Source organism: Eucalyptus grandis, chromosome 11 (assembly GCF_016545825.1).
Source record: "Eucalyptus grandis isolate ANBG69807.140 chromosome 11, ASM1654582v1, whole genome shotgun sequence".
Lineage (NCBI taxonomy): Eukaryota > Viridiplantae > Streptophyta > Magnoliopsida > Myrtales > Myrtaceae > Eucalyptus > Eucalyptus grandis.
Genome location: NC_052622.1, coordinates 26,792,682 through 26,820,522, shown reverse-complemented (window position 1 = coordinate 26,820,522; position 27,841 = coordinate 26,792,682). Strand labels below are relative to the sequence as shown.

General features: G+C 36.2%; 1 protein-coding gene across 3 annotated transcripts in view; it reads right to left on the bottom strand.

Annotated features, from left to right (window-relative positions):
* Positions 1-646: 646 nt before the first annotated feature.
* Positions 647-27,841, bottom strand: part of LOC104427750 (MDIS1-interacting receptor like kinase 2-like) — a 39,034-nt gene continuing 11,839 nt past the window's right edge. Inside the window, exons 1-3 of one of the 3 annotated variants that reach the window (XR_005547820.1) lie at positions 1,931-4,092; positions 1,069-1,461; positions 647-945 (exon numbers count right to left, since the gene is read on the bottom strand). Coding sequence is in view for 2 of the 3 variants with exons in the window: in XM_039305519.1 (XP_039161453.1) it covers positions 1,396-1,461; positions 1,931-3,400 (1,536 nt within the window). In the remaining variant the exon portion in view is untranslated. Of the gene's footprint in view, positions 1,462-1,930; positions 4,637-27,841 lie in introns of those variants that run through there. The other 2 variants (XM_039305519.1, XM_039305520.1) reach the window with 2 other exon arrangements.

Here is a 27,841-nt window from a genome sequence, read left to right as displayed (position 1 = left end):
GGTTTATTTCGTAAACACGTATCTGTATTTGACGGGGAGACGCTAGGGCCCTTACAAGTTTTCGGCATAAATATAGATGGGTTGTTTTCTGTCTTTTATGCCTTTATATACTATGCAAGTGAATATCCGAAATTCTAACCCGTAGTGGCACGTCGACTTTTATTTGAGGTCATACGTGGGTATGATGATAACTGCCCAAATACGTAATTGAATTAGATAGAAATTAAATTTTATCAAATGTAGGACCTAAATAAGCTCGTTTGGAAATTGCGTAAGCGGCACATCTCCAACGACGAGGAGTTACGAAAATCTGTAGTCACCTTCGTGAAGTGAACATGCAGAGGCAATGGTGGCGATAATGAGCGCGGAGCCCAAGAGAATTGATGCTGAAACAATGAAAGTGGTAAAGATACACACGGTTTTAGGATGAAATGGCCTCAAGTAATCGTCAAATTAGAATGGTTCAAAGAAGTGAGAATGGACTTCGTGTGAGAAATATGGAATATGTCCGGTTTCCTAGTTTAATGACTCCGTAAATTTGAATGATCAACTTATGTTGATTGAATCTGAAAATTAGGTAGATCCAATTGTCGTATGGAATTGAACCAATTCAAATTTCTGGGATGGTATTGCATATAAGTCAAAATTGACTTAATTGAACTAAATGAGAGTTCAAGTATGACACGGCACTCTGATAAAATTTCACAGATAACTAGTATCATTATCTCTTCTAAAAGCAGAAACTACATGTTCTTTATATCTCAATTAAAAGAAGGCAATAGATGTTCATCCAATGCACTTTGCAGATTTACTTCTTGATTGCGCTGCAAACATTCAGAAATAAAATGAGATCTCCCCAGAAGCCTTCCCGTCGTTATTTCTGGTGCCACGACTCCAAACAATAAACACGGCACTATTCCCGTAATGTTCAAAGAGAAGCCGGCTCTGTAGTGAAAATCATAAATCACACGGTTGGGATACGTGAGAACTAAGAAGATATTAAAGGCGATTGTCATCATTATAATGAACCAAACAAAATAACACATGAAAAGTAAATTTAAACCTTACCATCCCCTGTGAATGCTCCAAATTTCCCGACACTGAGATTGCGAAGTTGCTCTAAGCTAACTGTAGAGAGCGGCGTCTCCGAGGGTACTTGAACGTGAAGCTCACGTGAGACTTGTCCCATGCTTGGTCGCAGTCGTGGATCCCCTTGTAGGCACGCAAATGCTAGCTTGGCAATCAAGATCACGTCTTGCTCATCTCGAAGACTAAGTCTAGAAGGCAAGAGACGTTGATCTAGCACATCCTTCAACATCATTGAAGACTCAATCTGGGCAGACGATGAACATTCCCCAGAGACATGATTTCCTGGATGCTTTCCCATGATTGTCTCTAGTGCAACAACTCCAAAGCTATACACATCGCACTTTTCCGTAGGAATTGTAGAATAAGCCAACTCTGCAAGTGGAGAAATTTTATCTTTCTTAACTTGATCACATGCTGTATTCAAGTTGACAGCATTGCTTGTCATGAGGTGACGACTACAAGTACAAATTTCTACTCAATCTACGCTTACAAAACTGATTTGAGCAGGGGAGTTTATTCTTGACGAGGTTCAAATGATTTTGGTCGATGCTTAAAGTGCAAGCATCATTTAAGTAACGCGAACCCTTTTTTTTTTCGAAGGTAACACGACTTTCATATCCTTAAAATGGATCAATTATAATGTTTTTCCTCATCTTCCAATTCATCTATTTTGGGAAAATCGGAAAGCTTTATGATCGACACTAAACTTGAAATCTCTAAATTAGTAAACTAATTTCCATAAGAAGATTAAATACACAAAGAACCTAGTGAAAGTTCAATTATAGAAGGGATGCCCGTAACTAAATGCTCATTAAAATAAAAAAAAAAGATTATGATGTACCCGGAGCGATATACCCAATGGTGCCGCAATAATAGTCCAATTTGATGAATCTGGCCTCAACAACCTTGTGGTGCCAAAATCAGAAACATGAGCCTCATAATCACAATCCAATAGAATGTTGTTACTAGTCAAGTCTCGATGAATCAATGGAGGTGAACATTCATGATGCATATAGGACAATGCATCCGCAACTCCTCGGACCATATTTACCCTCTTGTCCCATTGAAATTCTTTCGCTCTTTCATCATTGTTCAAAGTTGTTCTCAGGCTTCCTCTTTCCATGTACTCATACACCAAAAAACATTGTTTGACATGAGAGCAGAATCCATGAAATTTCACGATGTTGCGATGGCGTAAGTTTGTTAAGGCTTGAATTTCCCTTTCAAATGATATCAAATCAATAATTTCATCGTCTTCCAGGGATGGAGAAATTTTTTTGACAGCAACTGTTTGACCTTCTGATATCTCAACTTTATATACAATTCCATATGCTCCTTCACCCACATAATACTTGAAGTCAAATCCTTCCGTGGCCTTGACAATTTGGTCATAGAAAACTTTGCCATCATAGCTCAAAATACGCATGAAATCCAAATCATTTGCCCATTCATTGTCGTCTCTCTTGATAATCCTTCTTCGACGATGATTGATGATTATAAAAATGATCAAGGTGCAAGAGAGAAGGACAAACCCCAAGAACGAGAGAATGAGGATAACTATGGTTCTAGCTCCAACGCATCGATTGCATTTCTTACTCCTGATAGAATTGCATTTCGGTAAGCCCGAAACATTTCCACAAAGCCCTTTGTTATGCTGTATTGCCTCAAATGGAGCCTCATTGAAAGCCTTGATATTTGGGAGAGGACCTTCTAGGTAATTGTAGGACACATCAATAGAAGTCAAGGCTAGCATACCACCAAAAGTAAGGGGAATGGAACCAAACATGCTATTGTGGGAGATATTTAGAATTTGCAAGTTTCTCAATTTTGCAAGCTCTCCTGGTATATTTCCAGACAAATTATTATAACTCAAATCAAGAACCTCAAGTACTTGTGTGTTGCCAATCTGAGGAGGAATGCTTCTCTGGAATTTGTTTATGCTCAAATTTAAATTCTGCAAGCGCATGCATGAGCCTAGTTGAGCTGGAATCGATCCACTTAAATTGTTTGATGCCAAGTTTAGATGTTCCAAGTGGGATAAAAGTCCAATCTCAGTCGGGACATTTCCCGTGATCCCATTGTTACTTAGATCGAGTTCTGACAACATCGATAGGTTTCCCATTTCCCCCGGAATCTCTCCATTTAGATTATTCAAAGAAAGGTCTAGTCGCTGTAATTGAACCATCCTTCCAAATGTAGCAGGTATCTCACCAGAAATATTGTTGTTTGATATCTTGAAGCTTGTCAAATTATGACAATGCTCCCATTTCCATGAAAGTTTGCCGTTCAAATGATTGTGGCTTAAGTCCATATAATTTAGATGCGGATATATTCCGAAAGCTTCGGTTATGTTTCCAGTAAGTTGGTTTCTTTCTAGCCTCACTCTAAATAATGAAGTACAATTCCTCAAACTTTTTGGTATAGGACCTGTGAAATGATTATTAACGATGGCTAAATATTGCAATGATCCCCCAAGGCATACATCTTTTGGAAGTTCCCCCTCTAGCTCATTCTCATATAGATTCAAATGTGTCAAATGTGTTAACTTATTAAATTCAGAAGGCAAGGAGCTGAAGAATTTGTTGTCACCGAGGTTTAAATCGATTAGATTGGACAAGTTTCCAATTGATGCAGGGATTGGACCGGTCAAACTATTACTAAATATTTGTAATTTTATAAGAGAAGTGAGCCTTCCTATTTCCCAAGGGATGGATCCTGATAATCTATTTCTATATAAATAAAAATATTCTAAATTCCTCAAGTTACTAATCTCTCTCGGAATGGAACCGGAAATGTTATTGTGCCTAATAACTAATATAGTTAAATTGCCTAATTTTCCGATAGATGTAGGAATGGACCCGGAAAGTTGATTTCGGAAAGGCCAAGTTCCAAAAGAGAATCCAACTGCCCAATCTCCTGAGGGATGTGTCCACTCAGGTTGTTTGTACTTAGGTAAAGATATTGAAGACTCTTTAGCATACCTATACTTGGAGGAATGTTCCCGGACAGTTCATTAGAGTAAAGATCAAGAAAGTTGAGTTTGGAAAGGTTACCAATACTTGAGGGGATGGAGCCATAGATCGAGTTGTAGGGAAGTACAAAGCTAACCAAATTGGTTAAGCGCGAGAAGTCAAGGCTGTCTAGAGTTCCTCTCAAATCAAGATTGGAAAGATTCAGACTATTGAGAGCTCCGGAGTTGTCGCAAGTGACACCACTAAAGCTGCAAGGATTGTTGCTGTTCCATGAAGAGAGGAGAGACTAGCTATGGTTGTCAAGAGTAGATTTCCAATTCAGGAGAGCCTCTACTTCATCCTTACTCTCGGTCATGTTGATGGTGAAAAAGGAAGTGGAGGAAGCAAGATCGCTTGCTCCGTGAAATGGAGTGGTGTCAACTAAGAGGAGCAAGAAGAGGAAGCCGACCATTAAAATAGGCTGGCTGGACAGCAATAAGGAAGAAACCATGATTTTTGGGGATGTTTGGTCTTTGGGAGGTGAGATGGTTCAGGTCTACATGTTGTTGTTAACAAGATTGATGACAAATTTATAGATGGAAGAACATCCTGGAATTCTCAATCGACGCCTTGCATATTACAGCTATACCGTGTTTTCCGATGAATGGGACCTTCCGTGAAGAAAGCTTTTTCTCGTTCATGATAAGATAAAATCTTGTCCTTATTCCAATCAGTTTAGCGGGGCCGTGGGAGAATAATGAAATAACAGTACATAATGGTAAAGATTCGGATTCTGTTTGTTCACAAAAATTAAATAATTTGAATAAACAAATTTCTAAAAAATTGAATAAAAATATTTTCATCGTCCACAAAAATATTTAAACATAAATTGTAATCAATAATGATAATATTTTTTTTATTAACTAAGACCATTTTTAAGAGAATATTATTCATTTTTTGTGAAAGAACATTTAATTTACTTTCTCAAGTCTTCACGAAAAAGGGGAAAAAATCCAGCTCTTCTCTCAAAATATCTCCAGAGTGGTGTTTGTTCGTCCTTGATCATCGCGTCACTAGTAGCATAGATCTTCGCTGAACGGCGATCACGGCATGTCGCCTGCCTGGTATTTGCGTCACTGACCAGGGCATTTTTGTCTCTGTCACTGACTAAATTTTCTGTCACCTCGCCTCTCATCCTCCACTACAAACACCGTTGCTCTCGTTGATGCCGCCACTTCCCGGCACGTCGCCATCGAGAGTGCATCCGCTGACCTTGTATTAATGTTCTTGAACTTTGGCTCAATATTAAATGTCACCGGTAGACTGTTAATTTGTTCAATTTGATCATTAAACTATTAGTAAACATTCCATGTGGTCTCTAATTTATATGAAAATATATAAAAGTTTAGAGACTACATTAAATATTTGATCATAGTTCAAGAATTACATCAAACAAAAATTCAAAGACAACAGTGCACATTAAGCTAATATTCATTGACCATTTATATCATTTTCTATATGATGTTCTTGTACAATCTTGAATTCCCTTTTGCCAGCGTGGGCCTTCCTCTTTTTTTGTTCACCCCCTAAAACACTCATGAGTGTATGAGCATATGTGTCTTGTTATAATGTTTGTATAAAACACTATAACGTATAAAGATTTGAAAAATTCGCGATTACCCAATGACTATCTCATATATTTCTCATAAAATGTTTCATACGAAAGGAGAGATTAGGACACTACGTGGAAGAAAGACGTGAAATGATAATACTAATAATATATTTTGAAAATTGGTTAAAAATGATCTCTCTTTCATCAAGTACATTGAAGGGGATTGCCATTTATTAGGTTTGTGCCATGGGAACTAGTTGGACCAAACCGAACTAGACGGTTTCCAAGGCCGTTGATCCCGTTCTCAGTTCCACAAAAATGGAATTGGTGATGAGCAGTTCGATTCCCGATTCTAAGATGGAACCTGACCACCTAGACTAGAGGCATAAGAAGTGCTTTGCTTTACTCTATTGTGTGACCGAGAGTTTCACAGTGATGGAATCGGACTTGCAGTCCATTCGTTCACTTTGATTCCGACAAGAAGTGATAACTGAAGCTTCTAACCTCGAGGTGGTCCCAGACTATAGCTTCATCGTCATTGACCTAGTAATTTTATTATCTTCATTTGTGCTCTATTTCGGAGAGTTATTGTGCCAAAATCTGTTCATGATGTTGAGGCTAACAATATAACCTAGAGGGGATGAATAAGTTGTTTTCAAACTTTGATAATCTTTTGCAGAAATTAATTGTCACTGAGTAAAGATCACCTTGACCTAATGTTTATGAGAACACTAACTAACTATAAGCTAATATATGTAAATAACCACTGGGATTTGCCCAAGTGGCCACCCTTCCAATATGGAAGGGGGAGGTGAGGGGTTCAAATCCCCACCTTCTCAGGGGGGGACGGGTGGGGACGCGTAAGTTTCAGGAGTGGGTTTCGACTCTCACACCCCGCAAGAGGCATGGCAAAAGTCTAAGAGTAAGTGTAGAGTAGGAATAGAGTAAGACTAACCAAAAAAAAAAAAAAAGATGTGAAATAGTGGAATACAGAGAATTATAGTGGTTCAGCTCTACAAGAAAGCCTACGTCTACTCTTTAGACTAACAGCCTTAAGACGAACTAGATTCCATTGACAATCTACTTGAAAGGTTACAATTGACTAGCACTAATCCTTTACGTGATAGATCACACTATCTGGATTCAGTTGCTACTCTCACACTTGTACAATTGTTTAAATAGCATGATAATTAGAATGGTAAGACAGAAAGTTTTTCAGCTAAGAACAACAGTACGTAAGCTACTTAATCTTTTATGTGACACACTCTCTTGGTTCCTCAATGCCTTCTCTTTTATACTCTTCCTCAAACTATCCGTTGAGGTTGATTTAGAGAAATAGATTACCATTGGAGAGTTTTCGTTGAGCTACTATCCAAGAATATATTGCTTGTACAATTTCTTTTCTGGGACTCCTACAGACTAACCAGAAATAGCAATTGCTACTATCTTCTCATTGCAGTCTCTAATTGACCTATTAGACACTTTAGATATTCTGCTGCAGGCTTTATTCTTATTCTGTTGCTATGTGAGTCCAGATCTTTCAATGGCTCTTTAGCTGACCCAGCGAACATCTAATGATGTACTTGATTATTACATCACCATCAACTTGATCTTTACTGTTCGGATATAAACATCATTAGTACCTGATCTTTTGGTCGTTTGGTGCTGTCTACTAAAGCAGGACTACATCTTTTCGATGGATCACACCATGGATATTTCTTGGTCCTTTGGTCCAAACATCAGCACATAACATAGTACATAAAATACTAAGAATAGTTTGAGCATCATCAAAATTTCTTGGAGATGTTTTCTCCAACAATCTCCCCATTTTTGACGATGACAAAATTGTCCCATGAGTGTGAAAGAATAGTAAGACTTGTTTGAGATGATTTGCATAAACTAAAAGTAGGATCTCCTTAAGATGTTTCGTTGTAAAGTTTTGGATATATATATCTAGATGATCTTTAGTAGGATAGAATATGATTGTGCAAAAGATCTTCTTCCTAGAGTGCATTATCATTTAACTTTTAGGAATCAAAAGATAACAGTTGGTTGCTCCCCTTGACTTGATAATGTACTCATATGCTCCCCTTGTCTTGGTGAGCAACTCAATTTCAAACATCAGTAATTTCTAAGCAAAACATCATGATAAGATCTTTACCAAATTATCAACATGTTCGCAGTATCCAACAACTTTAGTTGCGACAACTGTCAAGCATAAAATCTTCATATTTTGACACATTTTTCATATCAAGCAACTCTCGCCCTTTTTGTAATTAATCAAAGTAAATAAGAAATGTTAGCACGAGAATATCAACTTCATTGATGGCAAGAGATAGTGTGATATAGAAAATGAACCTAAGCAACGAACTGAAGGAGATAAAATAGCATGAGCAAAACAAGAGCACATGAACATTTGAAAAGTTTTAAGTGCAAGGGCATTTGCGCTGCCAAGAGGAGGCGGGTTTTTCGAGTTCAGTGGTTTCTTTGTCAGGTCGGATAGGTTGTAGCAATCTAGGCTGAGGATTGTGCACTATCTTGACCATATAGGAGGTTAGAAAGAGGAGGGTGTTTTCCCAACCTAACTTGATAGGATCAGTTTAGTGCAAATGTGAAATTTGGGGTTTTTGGAGATTAGGGTTTAATTTTGGGAAATTAGGGAATTGAGTTCATACCATTTCAAACTTGATTTTGCCTTGGGATGCAGAAAAGCCATGATCAAGAAAAAGTGGTAATTTGAGATCAGCTTCATCTCTATTATTTCCATAAAAGATTGAGAACGCTATTGATTAACTTAACGGACATAATAATCCAAAACTTACTCGATATCAGCGTAAATCATTTAACCCAACGGCTTGAATCTAAATCTAGTTATTATTGTAAGGTCTATACAAGGTTCATGTAGTTTAATTAAAATCACTTGAACAGACATTTGCTTCATCTAAATTTCACGATGGATGCACTTTCCCCTTTTCTTAGCCCGAGTTGTTTGAAATTTTTACAGCATATATAAATATTGATCTGTAAATTCACGTGCAATCTCTTCATAATTTTCACGATATGGTTAATGTACGGTTCCTTTGAAGCTCTAACAGATACTCCTCGTAAGCCTCTCGTCCTCTAGCTTAATGGGGCTCTCTCTTCTCAAGTAGTGCGGGTCTTCCTCGCTCATTGCTTACCAAGTCTTCCCCAGATTTCACGGAACTCTCCTTTTGTGTGCTTCTCTCTCTTCCAATCAATTTGTCTTAGTTGTGTGGAGGCCCCAACCATGAAGACGTTCACTTTTTCACCTTCTTTTCAATTCCACCCTTACAAATGGTCTGATTATATTATTGTTAGTGCAAAGCTATTCAATTTTACAATCTTGGATCCAATTGAAAGGAGTCATCGTGCTTCAACATCCTCCATTTTTTTAACGATGGTTTCCTTTTTTGGACAAGTTCTTGACTTACTTTTTCAGTCTTTATGGGCTTAGTTCCTCATGTGTCATGGACCCTCTTTGTGTTACACATGATGGGCAAAAAGAAGAAAAAAGTAAAAAAGTTGCTTAAAAAAAAAAAAAAAAAAAAACTCTGGAAGACCAAAAAGATGGTTAATTACTTTCTTCTTGCCCAATTCTTACTCTTACAATTATTAAAAGGAAAAAAAGAAAAAACCCTAAAAGCCGTGCCTCTCGGTTCTTCACCAGTAACTTGATAAATGAAAAATCGCCACCTTTCAGTTGAAACATAGATCTATTACATTTCAATCTAATAGTGAAATCTCAGAAACCATTGAATCATCTTGCATAGATGATTTATTACACAATTTTAAACATATAACTATATTTATATCGATGGCAACAATGATGAATTTACTAAATGACAATTTACATAGCCCATTATTAATTATATAACTTTTTGATTACACAAGTCATTTTTTTCACCGCTATTTTCATAGTTGGTTGATCTCTAAAACAATAAACTTTTTGACTACTTGTAATTTATATTCAACGGTTCCACAAATAATATTTTTTATTTTTTCTTCAAGTGTTAGCACTATTGTTTCAATTACTTTCCACGACGTACGTTACAAGGCAAGTAAAGAATTAATGGACAATTATTTTCTTCTTTATCAATCTGTGTGGCAAAGGGAAAAAGAAGCAAAATGTTGCTTGGAAAACAAACTCCAAAAGATAGAAATGGTGATTACTAGTAGAAAAGGTGATTACTGGCTTTCTTTTATCATGTGCGCTGAAAAAGAAAATAAATATACTGATGAAACTCTTAATGGTCAGCAAGTTTGATTGACAAGTGGAGGTTTTATTGGAGTAAAGCTCATGTAATTTCCCAGAAAAATTCAGCTGAATGATGCTATAAGCCTCAAAAATCTGTTTTGGAGTCCCACGTACGTCTTCACTTTTCTAGTAGATTTCCTTTGCTTATTAACAATTCAACCGTAATGACCTATACGTGAGTTAAAAATCAACTTATTTAATAAAATCATCCACCCTTCTCTTTTCCTCGCTAATCTGTATAGAAATCTTAAGGTATTTCAAGTGCAATACTTTAAAAATAAACCACCACCTAGAAGAGATCCCTCAACACCAGCTTAACAACAAAAGTGCACCCAAAAATCTTAAATCTTTCCACATAATGCAATTAAGTCATAATTATTTGTTTGGCGCAATCAAGTCATCAACCTTTCCAAAAGTAAAATCAACAATTGCCCACATAGAACTCAAAGCCTGTGCGTGGCAACATTAAATTGCATTTCTTGATATAGGTTTAGGACTTTATTACACTTTGTAGTAAAGGTCTTTGACTTGATTACACCAACAACACTCAATTTTGTTAATTTTATTTTTATTTTCATAGGATCTTATTGCAGCAATTGAGAGGTGAGACTTGATTACAGTCCGTACCTAAGATGAAGAATTTTGGTGCAATTTCCTCCAAAACATGACCACGGCATTTTTCATAAAGCAAACATTGCATGCCAAAGCATGGCATTATGTCGAAAGGAAGGGTTAATCCGCAAGGTATCAAATTCGAACAATTGATGGGCGTGAGAACAAACATATGGTTGATTAAATTCAAAATTGCGTTACAAACTCATTGAAAAATCAAATTTACTTCGGTGGCATCTGAGCAACCTCATTAAGATTAGGATTGACCAAAGTTGGCTCTTTAATATGCAAAAGACAAATTTTAGCGTGCAAGTTCCGTGGAAATGACCAAAGTTCAAAGTCATCATCCTCATGTGTCGAGAAAAGAAAAATTGGCAGAGTGAATGGCGCACAAATCATGTTTGTCACTGTTTATTTGGTAATTGATTGATTTCCAAATTACTAAGCTATTTGACTACTTGTAATCTCCAGGTAATGGTTTCACACATGATAATTCTTTTATTTTTTCTCTAAGTGTCCAAATTATTGTTTCAATTACTTCCCATGATGGACGTTACTTGCCCCAAGTGGCAAGTAAAATACTAACGGTCGATTTTTATCTTCTTTATCAATTTGTGTCCAAAAGGGAAAAGGAATCAAAAAGTAACTCGGAAAAGAAATCCAAAAGACAGAAGAGATGGTTAATGTCTGTTTTCCCCATCATGTGCAGTGAAGGGGGCCAACCATTCTCTCCAAATGCACAGCGTCCATCGGTTTGTGATTTTCTTCTTGCCCAATTCTTACTCATACGATAGCCGTGGTTAGTTAATATCTCGTTGGCACGTTACTTGCCCTCAGTGGCAAGTAAAAATCTAACAGTCGATTATTATCTTCTTTATCAATTTGTGTAGCAAAGGGAAAATGAAGCAAAAAGTAGCTTGGAAAAGAAATTCCAAAAGACAAAAAGATGGTTAATGATTGTCTTTGTCATGTGTGGTGAAGGGGCCACCCTTTTTCTCCAAACGCATGGACTGACGCAGACCATCCATCGGCTTGTGATTTTCTTCTTGCCCAATTCTTACTCTTACAATATTTAAAAGAAAAGAAGAACTTGAAAGGTAGACTTGTATAATATCCTGTAAAGATTCAGCTGAATGACAATGCAAGCCTCAAAATCTCTTTTGAATCCCATGTACGTATTCACTTTTCATGCAAATTCCCTGTGCTTAATTATAATTCGATCGCAAGGATCTATATTTGAGTTGAAAATTAATTTATTTGGTAAAATCATCCCCGCTCTTCTTTTCCTAGCCAATCTGTATAAACATCTTAAGGTATTTCAAGTGCAATACTTTAAAAATAAATCACCACCTAGAAGAAATCCCTCTACACCAACAACACAGAAAAATTGCACCAAAATCTTAAACCTTTGCAAAACATGCAATTAAGTCATGATTACTTTGATTGGTGCAATCAAGTCATCAACCTTTGCAAAAAGTAAAGTCTATTCCCATGGAGAATGCCGAACTTTTTGCTCAGATAGCACTCGGAGCCTAAGACGCAACCTTAAATTGCACTTCTTGATGTAGGCTTAGGGCTCTATTGCACTTGTAATTAAGGTTAATGATTTGGTTACACCAACTAAGAGATTTATGACTCTATTGCTCTTTTCCGTTATCCTAGGACCTTATTGTAGCAATTCAAAGTTTTGACACTTGATTGTAATTTGTACATAAGATGAAGATTTTTGGTGCAATTTCCTCCAAAACATGACCATGGCATTTTTGATAAAGCAAACATTGCATGCCAAAGCATGACGTTGGGTGCATATGGTTTAGTATTTTGAAAGTCCATTATGAAAATGCAAAGTAGTTTAGCCTAAAGGACTTTGGGTAAATGCAAAGGCTGTTTGGTACACTATGCTTTGAAAAACAACTTTGATAGAAATGCCATTTAGTAAAAAACTCATTTGACAAGCCTTTTGGGTGATTAATATTATTTTTTAAAATTTTTATTTGTTTAAAATTGAAAAATAATATATGCAACTTTTTAAATATAAATTTTGACAATAATGCTAAAAAATCAAATATATATAATTAAAAAAAAAAGACCAAGGCGGGCAAGTGTTCGATATAAAAATAATAATTAAGATCCACGATTTTTGCTTACAAAGCATTAGGTGTTCTTGGTTTATGAGTGCATGATGGAAGGGGAGTGCAATTTGTGTTTTGAGAATTTATGCCACTAGGGTCACTATCGTTTTAGATGCGCAACCCGCTTTACACACCTTGTGATTGGAATTACAAGAATATTTCTCTTTATAAGTTGAAGGCTTGTCATTTTCAAGAAAAAAAGTTGAAGGCTTGTTAGTCAAAAGAAGCTGAAAAATTGGTCCATGACCTTTCCCTTACGATGGGTTAGAAATTTTTAGAGCCAAATATCACTGAGTAAAAGCGTAATAAAGACCATGACTTCCAATGAACCATTGACCACGTATTGATCCCAAAGTCAACACACATGGAAACCCAAAAGATCTTGACCTCTTGATGGATGTGCGCAAGATCCATCCTTACATGGTTCGAATCCTTTTCTTTCGACCGGTATGCTTGTTTAAATTCTAACTAAATCATAAAATTGCAAAATTTAGAGATGACCATGTTTGCTCCAAAATTGGTGGCATAACTTCTAAAAAAAAATTCCTAAAATTACATCGATGATTTTCCTTACTCGAAAATCCATTATGGCTAAAATGCAAAGTAGTTTTGCCTAAAGGGCTTTGGGTAAATGCAAAGTTGTTTGGTAAACTATGCTTTTAAAAACAACTTTGGGAGAAATGCCATTTAGTAAAAAACTCATTTGAAAAGCCTTTTTGGGTGATTAATATTTTTAGTTTTTTTAATTTTTATGTTGTTTAAAATTGAAATAATAATATAGTGCATGATGGAAAGTGCAATTTGTGTTTTTAGAATTTTTTAAATATAAATTTTGACAATAATCCTAAAAAAGGCTTGTTAGTCAAAAGAAACTGAAAAATTGGTCCATGACCTTTCCCTTACGATGGGTTAGAAATTTTTAGAGCCAAATATCACCGAGTAAAAGCGTAATAAAGACCATGACTTCCAATGAACCATTGATCGCATATTGATCCCAAAGTCAACACACATGGAAACCCCAAAAGATCTTGACCTCTTGATGGATGTGCGCAAGATCCATCCTTACATGGTTCAAATCATTTTCTTTCGACCGGTATGCTTGTTTAAATTCTAACTAAATCATAAAATTGCAAAATTTAGAGATGACCGTGTTTGCTCAAAAATTGGTGGCATAACTTCTAAAAAACAAATTCCTAAAATTACATCAATGATTTTCCTTACTCGAAAATCCATTATGGCTAAAATGCAAAGTAGTTTTGCCTAAAGGGCTTTGGGTAAATGCAAAGGCTGTTTGGTAAACTATGCTTTGAAAAACAACTTTGGGAGAAATGCCATTTAGTAAAAAACTCATTTGAAAAGCTTTTTGGGTGATTAATATTAGTTTTTTTAATTTTTATGTGTTTAAAATTGAAAAAATAATATATGCAACTTTTTAAATATAAATTTTCACAATAATGCTAAAAAAAATCAAATAAAAATCAAATATATATAATTAAAAAAAAAGACCAAGGTGGCGAGTGTTCGATATAAAAAAATAATAATTAAGATCCACGATTTTTGCTTACATAAGCGTTAGGTGTTCTTGGTTTATGAGTGCATGATGGAAGGGGGAGTGCAATTTGTGTTTTGAGAATTTATGCCACTAGGGTCACTATCGTTTTAGATGCGCAACCCGCTTTACATGCCGTGTGATTGGAATTACAAGAATATTTCTCTTTAAAGTTGAAGGCTTGTCCTTTTCAAGAAAAAAAGTTGAAGGCTTGTTAGTCAAAAGAAGCTGAAAAATTTGTCCATGACCTTTCCATTACGATGGGTTAGAAATTTTTAGAGCCAAATATCACCGAGTAAAAGCGTAATAAAGACCATGGCTTCCAATGAATCATTGACCGTGTATTGATCCCAAAGTCAACACACATGGAAACCCCAAAAGATCTTGACCTCTTGATGGATGTGCGCAAGATCCATCCTTACATGGTTCAAATCCTTTTCATTTGGCTGGTATGCTTGTTTAAATTCTAACTGAATCATAAAATTGCAAAATTTAGAGATTACCGTGTTTGCTCAAAATTGGTGGCATAACTTCTAAGAAACAAATTCCTAAAATTACATCGATGATTTTCCTTACTCAAAAATCCATTATGGCTAAAATGCAAATAGTTTTTAGCCTAAAGGGCTTTAGGTAAATGCAAAGGCTATTTGGTAAATTATGCTTTGAAAAACAACTTTGGGAGAAATGCCATTTAATAAAATAAAAAAAGAACTCATTTGAAAAGCCTTTTGCGTGATTAATATTAGTTTTTTGAATTTTTATTTGTTTAAAATTGAAAAAAATAATATATGCAAATTTTTAAATATAAATTTTGACAATAATGCTAAAAAAATCAAATATATATAAATGCTAAAAAATCAAATATATATAATTTAAAAAAAAAAAAAAGACCAAGGCGGCGAGTGTTCGATATAAAAATAATAATTAAGATCCACGATTTTTGCTTACATAAGCGTTAGGTGTTCTTGGTTTGTGAGTGCATGATGGAAGGGGGAGTGCAATTTGTGTTTTGAGAATTTATGCCACTAGGGTCACTATCGTTTCAAATGCGCAACCCGCTTTACACGCCGTGTGATTGGAATTACAAGAATATTTCTCTTTATAAGTTGAAGGCTTGTCATTTTCAAGAAAAAAAAGTTGAAGGCTTGTTAGTCAAAAGAAGTTGAAAAATTGGTCCATGACCTTTCCTTACGATGGGTTAGAAATTTTAGAGCCAAATATCACCGAGTAAAAGCGTAATAAAGACCATGACTTCCAATGAACCATTGACCACGTATTGATCCCAAAGTCAACACACATGGAAACCTCAAAAGATCTTGACCTCTTGATGGATGTGTGCAAGATCCATCCTTACATGGTTCAAATCCTTTTCTTTCGGCCGGTATGCTTGTTTAAATTCTAACTGAATCATAAAATTGCGAAATTTAGAGATTACCGTGTTTGCTCCAAAATTGGTGGCATAACTTCTAAAAAAAAAATTCTTAAAATTACATCGATGATTTTCCTTACTTGAAAATCCATTATGGCATTAATTTAATATTAAATCACCAATGTGATTTACCAAGAATCAATGCCACATATGAATTCTTAGTTAAAAAAAAGTGTAACTTAAGTGATTTAATTTTAAAAAATATGATACTTCAATGTTTGCTTTAAAAGTTTTAACATTATTTGTGTCTTTATATAGTCCATTTTTATCAATCTTGCGATGGTGATAGATGCAGTTGCGCGACCCTTGCGGGACCCAAGCGAGGGCCACTTGAGGCCATGAGACCCAAGCATTGGTCACCTAGGTTGTGGGCCGCCTAGGTTGCCTAAGGTCGTGGACCTTCAGTGGCAAGGGCTATCGGAGGTTGCACAACCACAAACAACCTCGATTGACGGCCGTCAGTGCTAGATCTAGCCACCGGTGGCCATAGCCCTTTGTTGGACCGGCGAAGAGTTGGTCTTTTGAAATATATATATATATATATATATTTGATTTTTTTAAGAATTTTTTAGCATTTAAAAAATAATAATGAGGGTAAAATTGGAAATTTGAAGAATTTGTGAAAATAGTTTTGGAAAAAAAAATGAGTTTCGGCATATGGCCAAATGCTAGTCCCCACTAGCATTGGGCTTTCAGCCTTCCCAATGCTGGTTTTCACTTGAAAGCTACTTCAAAATTATTGTCAAATGGTTCAAAATTTCCCCAAGGGGCTTTGAAGGCTAAAAGTCCATTGGAAATACTGAACCAATCACACCAGTTGTATTGTAAGGAGGGCTTAATCCACTCTAACAAGATAAATTCGAACAATTGGTGGGCATGAGAACAAACACATTGTTGGATTAAATTCAAAATTGTGTTGCAAACTCATTGAAAAATCAAATTTACTTCAGTGGCATGTGAGTAACCTCATTAAGATTAGGATTGACGAAAGTTGGGTCTTTAATTTGCAAAAGACAAATTTTAGCGTGCAAGTTCTGTGAAAATGATCAAAGATGAAAGCCATCATCCTCGTGTTGAGAAAAGAAAAAGTTGGCCGAGTGAATGGTGCACAAATTAAACGAATGCGTATTATGGTTCTGCGATTTCAATTCAACATGACACACGCGAATCCTCGTAATTTTCTCAATCAAACATGAGCTTTATTAAATTGGTGTCCTTACCATATTTCATTTAAATTCATTGATAGAAGGATGACAAAAAACATATGGAAATATATTAAGAGTCTAATTGGACCAACTGAAGGTTCTAAAATGATATTGCACATTAGTCGAAAGTGATTTAATTGAACAATTGAAAGTTCAAGCACGATACTACATATTGATAAAAGTTCTTAGAGTGCCAATATTATTATCTCTTCCACAACAAAAGCAACACGTTCTTTACATTTCGGTTCAAAGAAGGCGAGAAAAGTTGATACAATGTGTATTGCAAATTCACTTCTGATCGTTGTACAAAAAGACAGAAATAATTGTGAGATGAGTTCTCCTATGAAGCCTTCCCATAATAATTTATGGTGCCACGATAAACATTGCATTGTTCTGATAACATTCATAGAAAATCTGGCTCTGCAATGAAAATCATAAATCACATTGTTGGGATTAGAGAGAACTAAGAAGATATTCAAAAGGCAATCGTCATGATTGCAAAGAGTAGCATTTCCATGGGGACTTCAACGCAAAGCTCGTGTGAGACTTGTCTCGTAGTCGGTCGATGCCATGGGTTGGCTTGCAAGCACATGAACGCTAGCTTGGCGATCGAGATCACATCTTGGGCATCTCAAAGACGAAGTGTAGAGGGTGAGAGACGTTGATCCAGCGCATCCTTCAACAACATCAGCGACTCAATTTGAGTGGAAGATAAATATTTTTGAGAAACATGATTTCTTGGATACTTTCCCATGATTGTCTCTATATATGAACAATTCTTATGCCCATACGAGAATCACGTAGTTTAATTAAAACCACTTGAATAGATAGCTATTTTTTGCTCTTCACTTCATTTAATTTTTGCGATGGACGCACTTTCATCTTTGTTACTCGTAAAGCTCCAAATTTCAAAATATACAAATATTAATATGTAAATTCACATGCAATTTTTTTCATAATTTTCATAATATGGTCAATGGCACTGATTCTTTGAAGCTCAATCGGATGCTCCTCGCAAGCCTCTCATCCTCTGGCTCAACGAGGATCTCTCTCTCATTCCAAGAAATTTCTATTTTCTTTTTGCGAAATTTCTAGCTTGAAATTATTGTTAGAGACATCACATTTCAAAAGTAGGGCGACCCATGAGTTTGGTCCTTCCTCTTTTTTGGTTCAACCAGTCTTCTTTTCCAAAAACACTGAGGAATGTATGAACACACGATAAGCAACAAAATCAACATCATCTTAATCTTTTCTTCGCCCTAGTTTTCTCGAAATTTTCTTTTTGTGCGCTTCTCTCTTTTCTTTTTCCAATGAATGTCTTAATTATGTGGAGGGCCTTGATCATGAAGTCCTTTTAACTTTTTCACATCCTTTTGAATTCCACCCGTCAAATGGTCTAATTATGTTATTGTTAGTGCAAAGCTATTCAATTTTATAATCTTATTGATCTCAATCATTAAAGTAATGACAATCAAGAATCTAGTCGTGCTACAATGTCCTAAATTTTTAAGTTATCACTTCCTTCATTTTGACCTATAAGTTCTTGACTTACTTTTGCAGTCTTCATGGGCCTAGTTCCTCATGAGTCATGGATTCTCACCATTTTACACATGATGAGCCCGAGTAAAGTCTGGCCACACTAGAAGATTTGAAAAAGGTATACTTTTCATAATGTATGAACTCAGGTAAAAATTTAGGCCTAACCTCTGATTTGAGTTCGACTCGCCTCTACTTTTATAATCTGTTGGAAAAATGTCATAACTCATAATCACATGTGTTTTATCGCAACATGTGTTTTATTTAATCACATGTATTTTGTGTAAATTGAAGAAAGAAAAGAAAAAGGAAAGGAAAAAAATTCAAAAATTCAAAACTTTCCAAAGAAAATTACAAAGATTGTCTATATCACCACCATCATCATTCACGCTAACAATTTTAGTCCAAAATTGGCTAGAATGATTACGTTAATAAATTATCAAACTGTTTAAAATTAAATTGGCACAACTGAAACATCTATGACTAAATTGATTGCCGTATTATTAATGTAAGATTTTTTTTAATAATTTTCCCGATTTACATAAAACGCTCATAAATTGCCACCTGTATAGACTAAGCCAAACTCATTTTATTCTGAACGGGACTGGATCCTATCTCACCACCTCGATCTCCACAAGTTTGATTAACAAGTGGACCTTTCATTAAAGTTGCCTCTCGAAATTTCCCGAGAAAATTCAGCTGAATGACACTGTAAGCCTCATTTTTTTTATTACACAAGTCATGTTTGTCACTTTTCATTTGGTAGTTGATTGATTTTTAAAATGATAAACTTTTTTTGCCTAATTGTAATTTCTATTCAACGGTTTCACCCACAAAACACTCGCACAGGACATTTTGTATTTTCTTTTCAAGTGTTTGCACTATTGTTTAATTATTCACACAATGCGTGTTACTTGCATCCAATCACATAGACATCATTTTTAAAACGAGGAGCATGGCTCCCAATTAAAGTCATTATTGGGGAAATCTAAGGTGGCATGTCACTTGGGGGAAAATGCCCAATTAGTTCTAAATCTATTGTAAAAATATTAATTCAATCATAAACTTATCGAGTTTGCCAATTTAATTGTAAATTTTTTAGTCAAATTCCAAGGTAGTCATCCTGATCAATTTTCGCCGAAAATTGCTAGTGTGCCATGGTGATCTAATCATCATTGGCCATTCCAACGAAAACTGGCCGTAAGAACTATATTGGATTTTTGCGCAAATGTTTAGGACTAATTTGAAAGTTTAGAACTGAATTGACATATGTACAAAAAGTTTATGACTAATTGAAAAAATTTCCTCAACTTGCGGTGAACATTTTTTAAAAGTTATGGTATTCAAGTTAAAAAAAAAAAAAATTATGACATTCAAGTGAGCATCACACAAAAGTTAGCACTCAAATTTTTGAAAAAAAATATTATGACACTCAAATGAGAGCTACGTGAAAAATTATGACACTTGTAGTGTTCATTTTTTCATGAAGATTTTTTGTTAAAATCTCAAGTGTTAATGCAATGAGCAATAGATTCCAATTCATCTCTTTTTACATGAATTGATCCGGATAATTGAGGTTTGACCACGGTCAATGACTTTCTTCTTTCAGTATTTGTGGCAAAAAGAAAAAACAATTGCTAAAAATTGAAACACCAAAAGACAGAAATGGTTAATGGCTTTCTTCTTCAAGCGTGGTCAACGAGCCAAACCTTTTTTTTTTTGGTCGGAACGAGCCAAACCTTATAGCTAGACATATGGACAGATGCACACTATCCCTGGCTTGTGATTTTCTTCTTGTCCAATTCTACTCTTGCAATATTTGGAAGAAGAGAAGAACTTGAAAGGCATCTATAAACTGATGAAACCCTTTGTGGTCCGTAAATTTGATTGCCAATTGCAGCTTTCATCAGAGTTAAACTCATGAAAATTCCCTATAGAATTAGGCTGAATGACATTATAAGCCTCAGACTCTATTATAGAGTCCCACATCAATCTTCACTTTTCAAGCAAATTCTCTGCGTAGCAATTCTCACCTCATATGTTTTAATCTTTGGTTAAAGACGACACTTCCTCAATTCTATAAGACTAGTAGGCAATTTTTCTTTTTGAGTGGAAATTCAAACAGGTTTCTTTCCTTTTTAGCTAATGGGTAACTTATGGATTTAAAAAGTAGATGGAATGTATAAGAACAGATAAAGGATCCATTCAATAGAAATACCGGTTGCTCTCTTGAACATGATAATGTGATGGATTAGCTTAGACAAGATTCGGGTGATGGGCACCCCAAGCAGACTCCACCAAAGGGAAGAAAGAGACTCAATAGCGTAATTAAATTAACCTTACTCCGTATTTAAGTAATGAAATATGATGCAATATACCCATATGCAAGAACAACAAAGGACATGGTTGTCGTCGTCCAGCTCTACTTTTTTACATTGTTCCCATTTCAAGAAATAAGAGAGTGGTTGCTTACTGGAAAAACACGCTTCAATTCAAAATCGCTAATCAAGATTAACTTGTGCCAATGTAAAAAAATTTCTGTTTCAGCATATAGGACTCTAAACAATCTCATAGTAGGCAACTCGGCAACATAACGGTTGTGTATGAATTGATCCCTAACCAAGCTTAACTTGTGCCAAGCTACTCGACCCTCTTCCTGTTTGGAGTTTTTGGACCTCTAGGCTTAGTCACGTGTTAAACATTTACAACAAAAGAAAGACCAAAAGTAATAAACTGACACGTTATTAAAGCAACGAAGTGAGATGCAAAAGCATGCAGGAGAGCGTCGGAGGATGGAATCACCAGAGTCATATATGAAAGATAGAGAAGCCAGTGGACAGTCTTCGGCCCAAATAATTTCAAGTGCAATCTAATATTGGTCCTCTCGGGATAGTCTTCACCATGCACAAATTTCAAGTGCGGTCTAGATTAGCAACCCTCTCACGTCCAGCACATATTTTTGTGAACATAATTTTGGAAGATAACTTCGATTATAACCTTTCTTTTCACGTTTGAGTCGAAAAGACCAAACACAGGACGGCAGCAGCGGCAACAAATAAGCCGGCTCTGGGGGTGGGTAGGGAAATACCTGTTGGGACCCCCAGAGGTTTACCCTTCCGTTTTATTTACATGAAACGGGGGCTCCGATAACCACGGCCTTTGTTTAAGGTCCTTATGCTGGACCATTTCTTTTAAAACTGCCGTCATCCTAGGATACCCATCCCAGGCAACCCTGGGTGGGCAGAGCCATGTCAGGCCTAGGGGTGGGTAGGGAAATACCTATTGGGACCCAGAGGTTTACCCTTCCATTTTATTTACGTGGAACGGGGGCTCCGATAACCATGGCCTTTGTTTAAGGTCCTTAGGCTGGACCATTTCTTTTAAAACTGCTGTCATCCTAGGATACCCGTCCCAGGCAACCCTGGGCAAGGCAGAGCCATGTCAGGCCTAGGGGTGGGTAGGGAAATACCCGTTGGGACCCTAGAGGTTTACCCATCCGTTTTATTTACGTGGAACGGGGGCTCCGATAACCACGGCCTTTGTTTAAGGTCCTTAGGCTGGACCAAAAGTCAAAGATCAATAAGACTACAAAATTTCGAGCATAGCTACATGCCTGAGGTGAAGACTATGACCTGCCTTTGCACTTTCAGTGCTAACATTGACTAAAAACAAATATAATGCATGAATTTCACATGCCGCAAACCATATTTTGCACAAGAATCATCCACAATTATAAGTGCACATACGCACAAAAGCAAGAATCTTCTCTGTCTAAGATAAAATCATGGACCTAATCTTTGAATTCTAACAAGCTTAAGGACTAGTGTTTTAGATATCCATTTGATGGCATAGGAATTATTAATCTGTCATGAGTTTACTAGTTTGAGATTTTTGTAGTATTTACCTCATGGATTGTCACATGGACTTGCAATGTCATCATATCACGTTACCATGTGTCATCCATGTCAGCAAATTTGATGTCAAAATTTTATGGAAGCTAACAAATGATAAATTTATCACAAATGTATTGGTTTGGAGCTTTCTATAGTCAAAAAATTAGTTTTGAGTGAATTTGTCATGGGTGTACCAATTTGGGGTTTCTATTGTCAAAAAATTAGTTTATAGTATATTAATCACATATGTACAAATTTAAGGTTTTTTGTGGTATTAATCCAATAAAAAATATGAAAGTTGCCAATCAGCATACCTTCTCACGAGGTTTTGAGGTGCTGTTTGAGCACCAGGATTGAATGCTTTTTGGAATTTACCCCTCATAAGACTTAGTGAGTGATTTGGAAGGAATTCTTCTAGGCTTAGCTAGGATGTCACACTGCCACACATTCCCCCTCCCCTCATTAGAGTTCACGCTTCTTTGGGGACATTTCCAAAGTGTAGTCAAATTTGTCCTCGAGTATAAGTACAAGATTCTTTTGGGATTTGGCCAATAATTAAATTATAATCCATGATAAAATTATCAATTATAGAAAATATAAATATAGTCAATGTTGTGATTTTAGTTAATTGTAATTAGGAAATCATCCATCATGAAATTTCAACTTATAGTTATAACTAATATTATAAATTGGGAAAATGTCATCAATGGTCCTTGAACTTTGGTCAAATGTGTAATGTGATATTTGAACTTTTAATTTCTTTAATGCTTCTCAAACTTTAGCCTAATGTGCAATATTGCCTTTAAACTTTTAATTTGTTTAATGTAATCATTGAATTTTTTAAACATGTTCAATTTAGTCTCTATAACATATAAAAATATTCAATATGATTCCTGATATTTAATTAATGGAAGATAACATCAACATTTTCATATAACTCAGGAACTACATTAAACATGTACTAAAAATCTAATGACCACATTAAACAAATGAAAAATTTAGAAACCATTGTACGTCAAGCCCAAATTTAGAGATCATATGTGCCATTATCTCTTATAAATTTGGTTACATGTGATCATTAATTAAAGTTATGATATATTTTGAGCTTAGATTTACTCTTTTTAAAGCTTAACTCATAGTTATGAACCCAATTTATCGATAGTTTATATATAACCCCTTCTACAATATGAAATAATTCATTTATATTTAGCATATCGTTATTATATAACAGTTACTATTAATTATTAATGAATAAAAACGGTAAAATAATTTTATTCAATCTAACTTAAATAGCAAAGCGTTTGATTAGTTATGTTTTATAAGTTATATATATATATATAATATATATATTATAGAAAATATTATTATATTAAATAAACAACATTATGAAGAAAATATTACTTGTTTTAGATTATTAATTTCATATAGTATAATTGAAATGAAAGTACCATAATTAATTTACAGCTCGTAATAATATTTCATGTATGATTTTTCTTTGTTAATAGAGGAATTAGGCTATGATTTTTTTGTTGTCAAAGACTGCGTTTTTAATAAAGTTGGAATAAATTTATCATATCCTACATTTTGTGTCTATTCAAAATAGAATAAAGTTCAATAAAAGGGGAATATAGATTGGATAAAATTATCCTATGAGGGAGATGGAATAAAGATGGATAAAATTTCTTTCATAATAGAAAAGTTATTTTCCTCGAATGACAATATTCTTGAATTAAAAAATTAAATTATATTTTAATGTAAATAATATTTGAATTCTAGTAAAAGAAATTCTAAATAACAAAAAAATAAAAATTTAGTTATTTCAATTTAATCTTATTTTTATTTATATATTCAAATTTAATTATATATTATAAAATCAATTTAATATATAAATATAAATATATATTTAAATTCATTACATATTTTAGTTGTCACGCCCGAACCCCGAGCGAGCACATCCCACTACGGTCGATCAAATGCAACATTCCTGTAGTGTCGCCGACCCCATTCATTTATTATTTGCAAGCAGAACGTATTATAAAACCCCTGACAATGAAATACGGGATAGACAAGCAGGAAACAAAACCACAACATAACACTTTCACAATTCAACAGAATTACAAACAGAGGTCTACGGCCAAGAGTCTACAAAAGATCGGCTCTTAAAAAGGAACTGTCCTACGACCTACAAGTCGGACATGTTCTCCAATCCTTATGACTTCACCTCTGCAACTTCTCAAGGCCAACCAAAGCTATCTGGTCGCTCCATCCGCAGGGGACTGAAATTTTAATCCCACAACCGGGATGAGACAATGTCTCGGCAAGTTTAACCCCTTAAACCCCTATTAGAAAAAAATACGCCCACGGGTGGCCTAGCCACATCACAGAGAACTTACCTCGCCTCAATTCCTTCCTACAAGTTAGCACAATTTGTATCACATAATCTCAGGTAGTAATAATAATTCAAACAATTGGAACGCCATCACTTTCATATAAATCACGATCGCACTTAGCACGCATTTCGATTATTATTCACTACCACACAAGGGCATAGCCTACTCGCAAGCCGGCTATCTGCTAACATTACGGCATTTCTAGAATAATAAAGGTCCAGTCGGTTCCGCCACTCATGCGACAAGCCACGTCATTCTATCGACGGCATTTCTAGAAGAAAAAGGTCCAGTCGGTCCCGCCACTATCGCGACCAAGCCACGTCATTCTATCGACGGCATTTCTAGAAGAATAAAGTCTGGTCGGTCCCGCCACTACTGCGACCAAAGTCTTTCCACCATCACATGACAATTCAATAATCAATTGCACAAGTCATCACTCAATTTGTAACATCTAATCATCAAATTCATAATCTGAATACACTGACAATGATCAGCATGAAATTCTGAGAATTTAGGGTCTTGATAGAATTTTCGAATTTAATAAATAATTAAATTTATTCCGAAAATAATTAAATAATAATATTTTAATAATTTCGAATGATAATATATTATTAAATTATTTAATAATTTCGAAATATTTAAATAAATCAAAAGTAAATTCCTTTATGTCACATCAAAGCTTATATTAATATAATCACTCATTTAACCTTAAATTAAACACAATTTAAGTTAATCAAACACCTTAATATAATCTACACTTAAAGCATCATTAACCCTCTAATCAAGGTTTAGTGAGCTAAACTCACAAGATTAGCGAACCGAGCGAACCAAAACGACAAGGACGACGCGAGGATCGATTTTCCTCAAGGCGGGCTGAGCATTCGGGCTCGGGAAGCTGGCCAAAACGGGCCAACACTGGGCTGCCATAGCCATTTTTCCAGCTGCTGGTTGCGGCTGAGAAGGGGCTGATCCGGTGCTAGTTCGGGCGGAGGAACGGCGGAGAAGATGGGCGGCAGCTCGGGCGGTGGCTGGCGATAGCTCCGGCGACGTGCAGTGGTGTCGAGCGGCTGCGGGACGGCAAACGACGAGCTGGAACAGGCGGACAAAGGGTGGCAAGTCGGCGAGCTGACCGGTGCAGCGGCGTGCGGGCCTCCTCGCATGGACGGGCGACGATCGCGACGGCTTCGGCGAACGGCGACGGCCACGACAGACGAGCGGAAGGGGGCGTGCGTGCGGCTGGGCGAGCTGCTGGTTCCGATCGGCCTCCTCCCTCTCTCCTCCTCCAGTCCCAAGACAAGTCCCTTGATTCAAGGAGGAAGATGATGGTGATGGGTCACCTTTTCTCGGGCAAATCTCCACCGTCCACGTGTCAAGATCTCAACCCTTGGCCTCAACCACCTTGACATCATCTCATGTCATACCCCACTATCTCCAAACCTCCCACAACATTTTCCAATGGTTGCAATTTCATTTTCCGCCGGGGTCCAAGTCTTGTACATCCAATTTCTTCAATTCCCATCAATTCTCTTCCAATTGAATTAAATTAAAGCCCATAAAATTAATCCAATGTCGCCACATTTCAATTAACATCTTCACTTGTCTATATAATCAACTTAAGTCCCAAAAGCGCGACCAAAGACGAGCCTACTAATTTCTCGAGCCAAATTAGCCATTCTCTGATTATTTTGCTGAAAACCTCGGCTTGCATGAAAAATATTCCGAAGATTAGTCAATGTTCCTAAAATGATTTGTGACACACCCAGACTTCCAATTTCTAAATTCGATCTCGATTCCACGGTTAATTTCACTTTGGCACGATACTAGCGCAGCCCAACCTACCGGGTAGCCTTTAGAAATTTTCATGCATTTGACATGTGGTCGATCATTTCAAGCCACAATGTACATCTTTGAAACATTGGCGACTTTCGGTTGTCGGGGTAATCTAAAGGTTTCAAATACGAACACAGGGTACCCAATCGATAGAAAAGTCGATCCAGTGCCGAACGACAAGAATTGTGCGATCTGGTGGAATCACCCACACCTGATCACATGCCTCTATCGAGTCGACCTATCTCCGATCTCTACTCGATTTTTAATTGTGCCGTAATGACCCTTGCAGATTAGCTCGGTCGAAAGGTCGCTTCGGTCAAATTCTCGAGTCCGATGCATTAGAAATTCTTAACAAACTTCACCCGATAGACTAGTTTTCACATGAGTGGCCGACTCAAAAAAAAGAACTATATGCGTGCCAACAAAATGCCCGTTTGAATTTATTGAAAATAGAATTGGAAAATCGGGATGTCACATTAGTATTTAGGTATGCTAGTATAGTTTACTATTTAATAAAATTTTATTAGAGAATGATGGAAGGGGAAGAAAGACATAAAAAAGAAATTAATCTAAAAAAAGAAAGGAAAATAAAATATAAAATAAAAATAAAAATAAAGTAGGCAAGTGTATCATAGGAAATTTTTACCATCTCCAATTTGTAAAAATTTTTGTTCATTTATATTAATATGTCGTTTATACCAAACAATATATATGATATGATATAAATATATCCGATTTTGTTACTGCAATTACCAAATGATTGATAGGATATAGTAAAATTCCTAAATTTCATATCATATTTAATCCAGTCCTATCCTAGTTAGAAATTCGGACGATCAAACACAGCCAAAGAGTATATAAGGTATAATATTCCCAAACCAAACTACTTGCAACCCATCCAATTATGGTAAACCAAGTCTTGGAATAATCATAATATTCCCAAACCAAACTCCAGATTCCCTCTTTTCAATAATGAATCGGGGCTTGGCCCACCGGGCCGAATCAATTCATTAGAGGCCGAAAGCCTTCGGTTCGGTCCGGGCCACCGAAATCGAGCCCAACACCTCGAGGCCCGATCTTCTCGGGCGGGCTTAGATTTTGATGGAATGCCGGCCCGACCGGCCCGTTTCTAGTGGCGAGGCCAGAGGAAGAGAACGAGGAAGAACGGCAATGTGAGCGTACCCGCCGACACGGAGGCAACTAGCGGCGACGATCGGCGTCTTCGCCGCCGGCGCCACCCTGATTGCGGTCGGCATTCACCTTTCCTTCGCCAACATCGCTCCTCAGAAAGCCCGCGCCAAAGCTCGCGGCGAATTCGTCAGGTCTCGCCTCCGGAC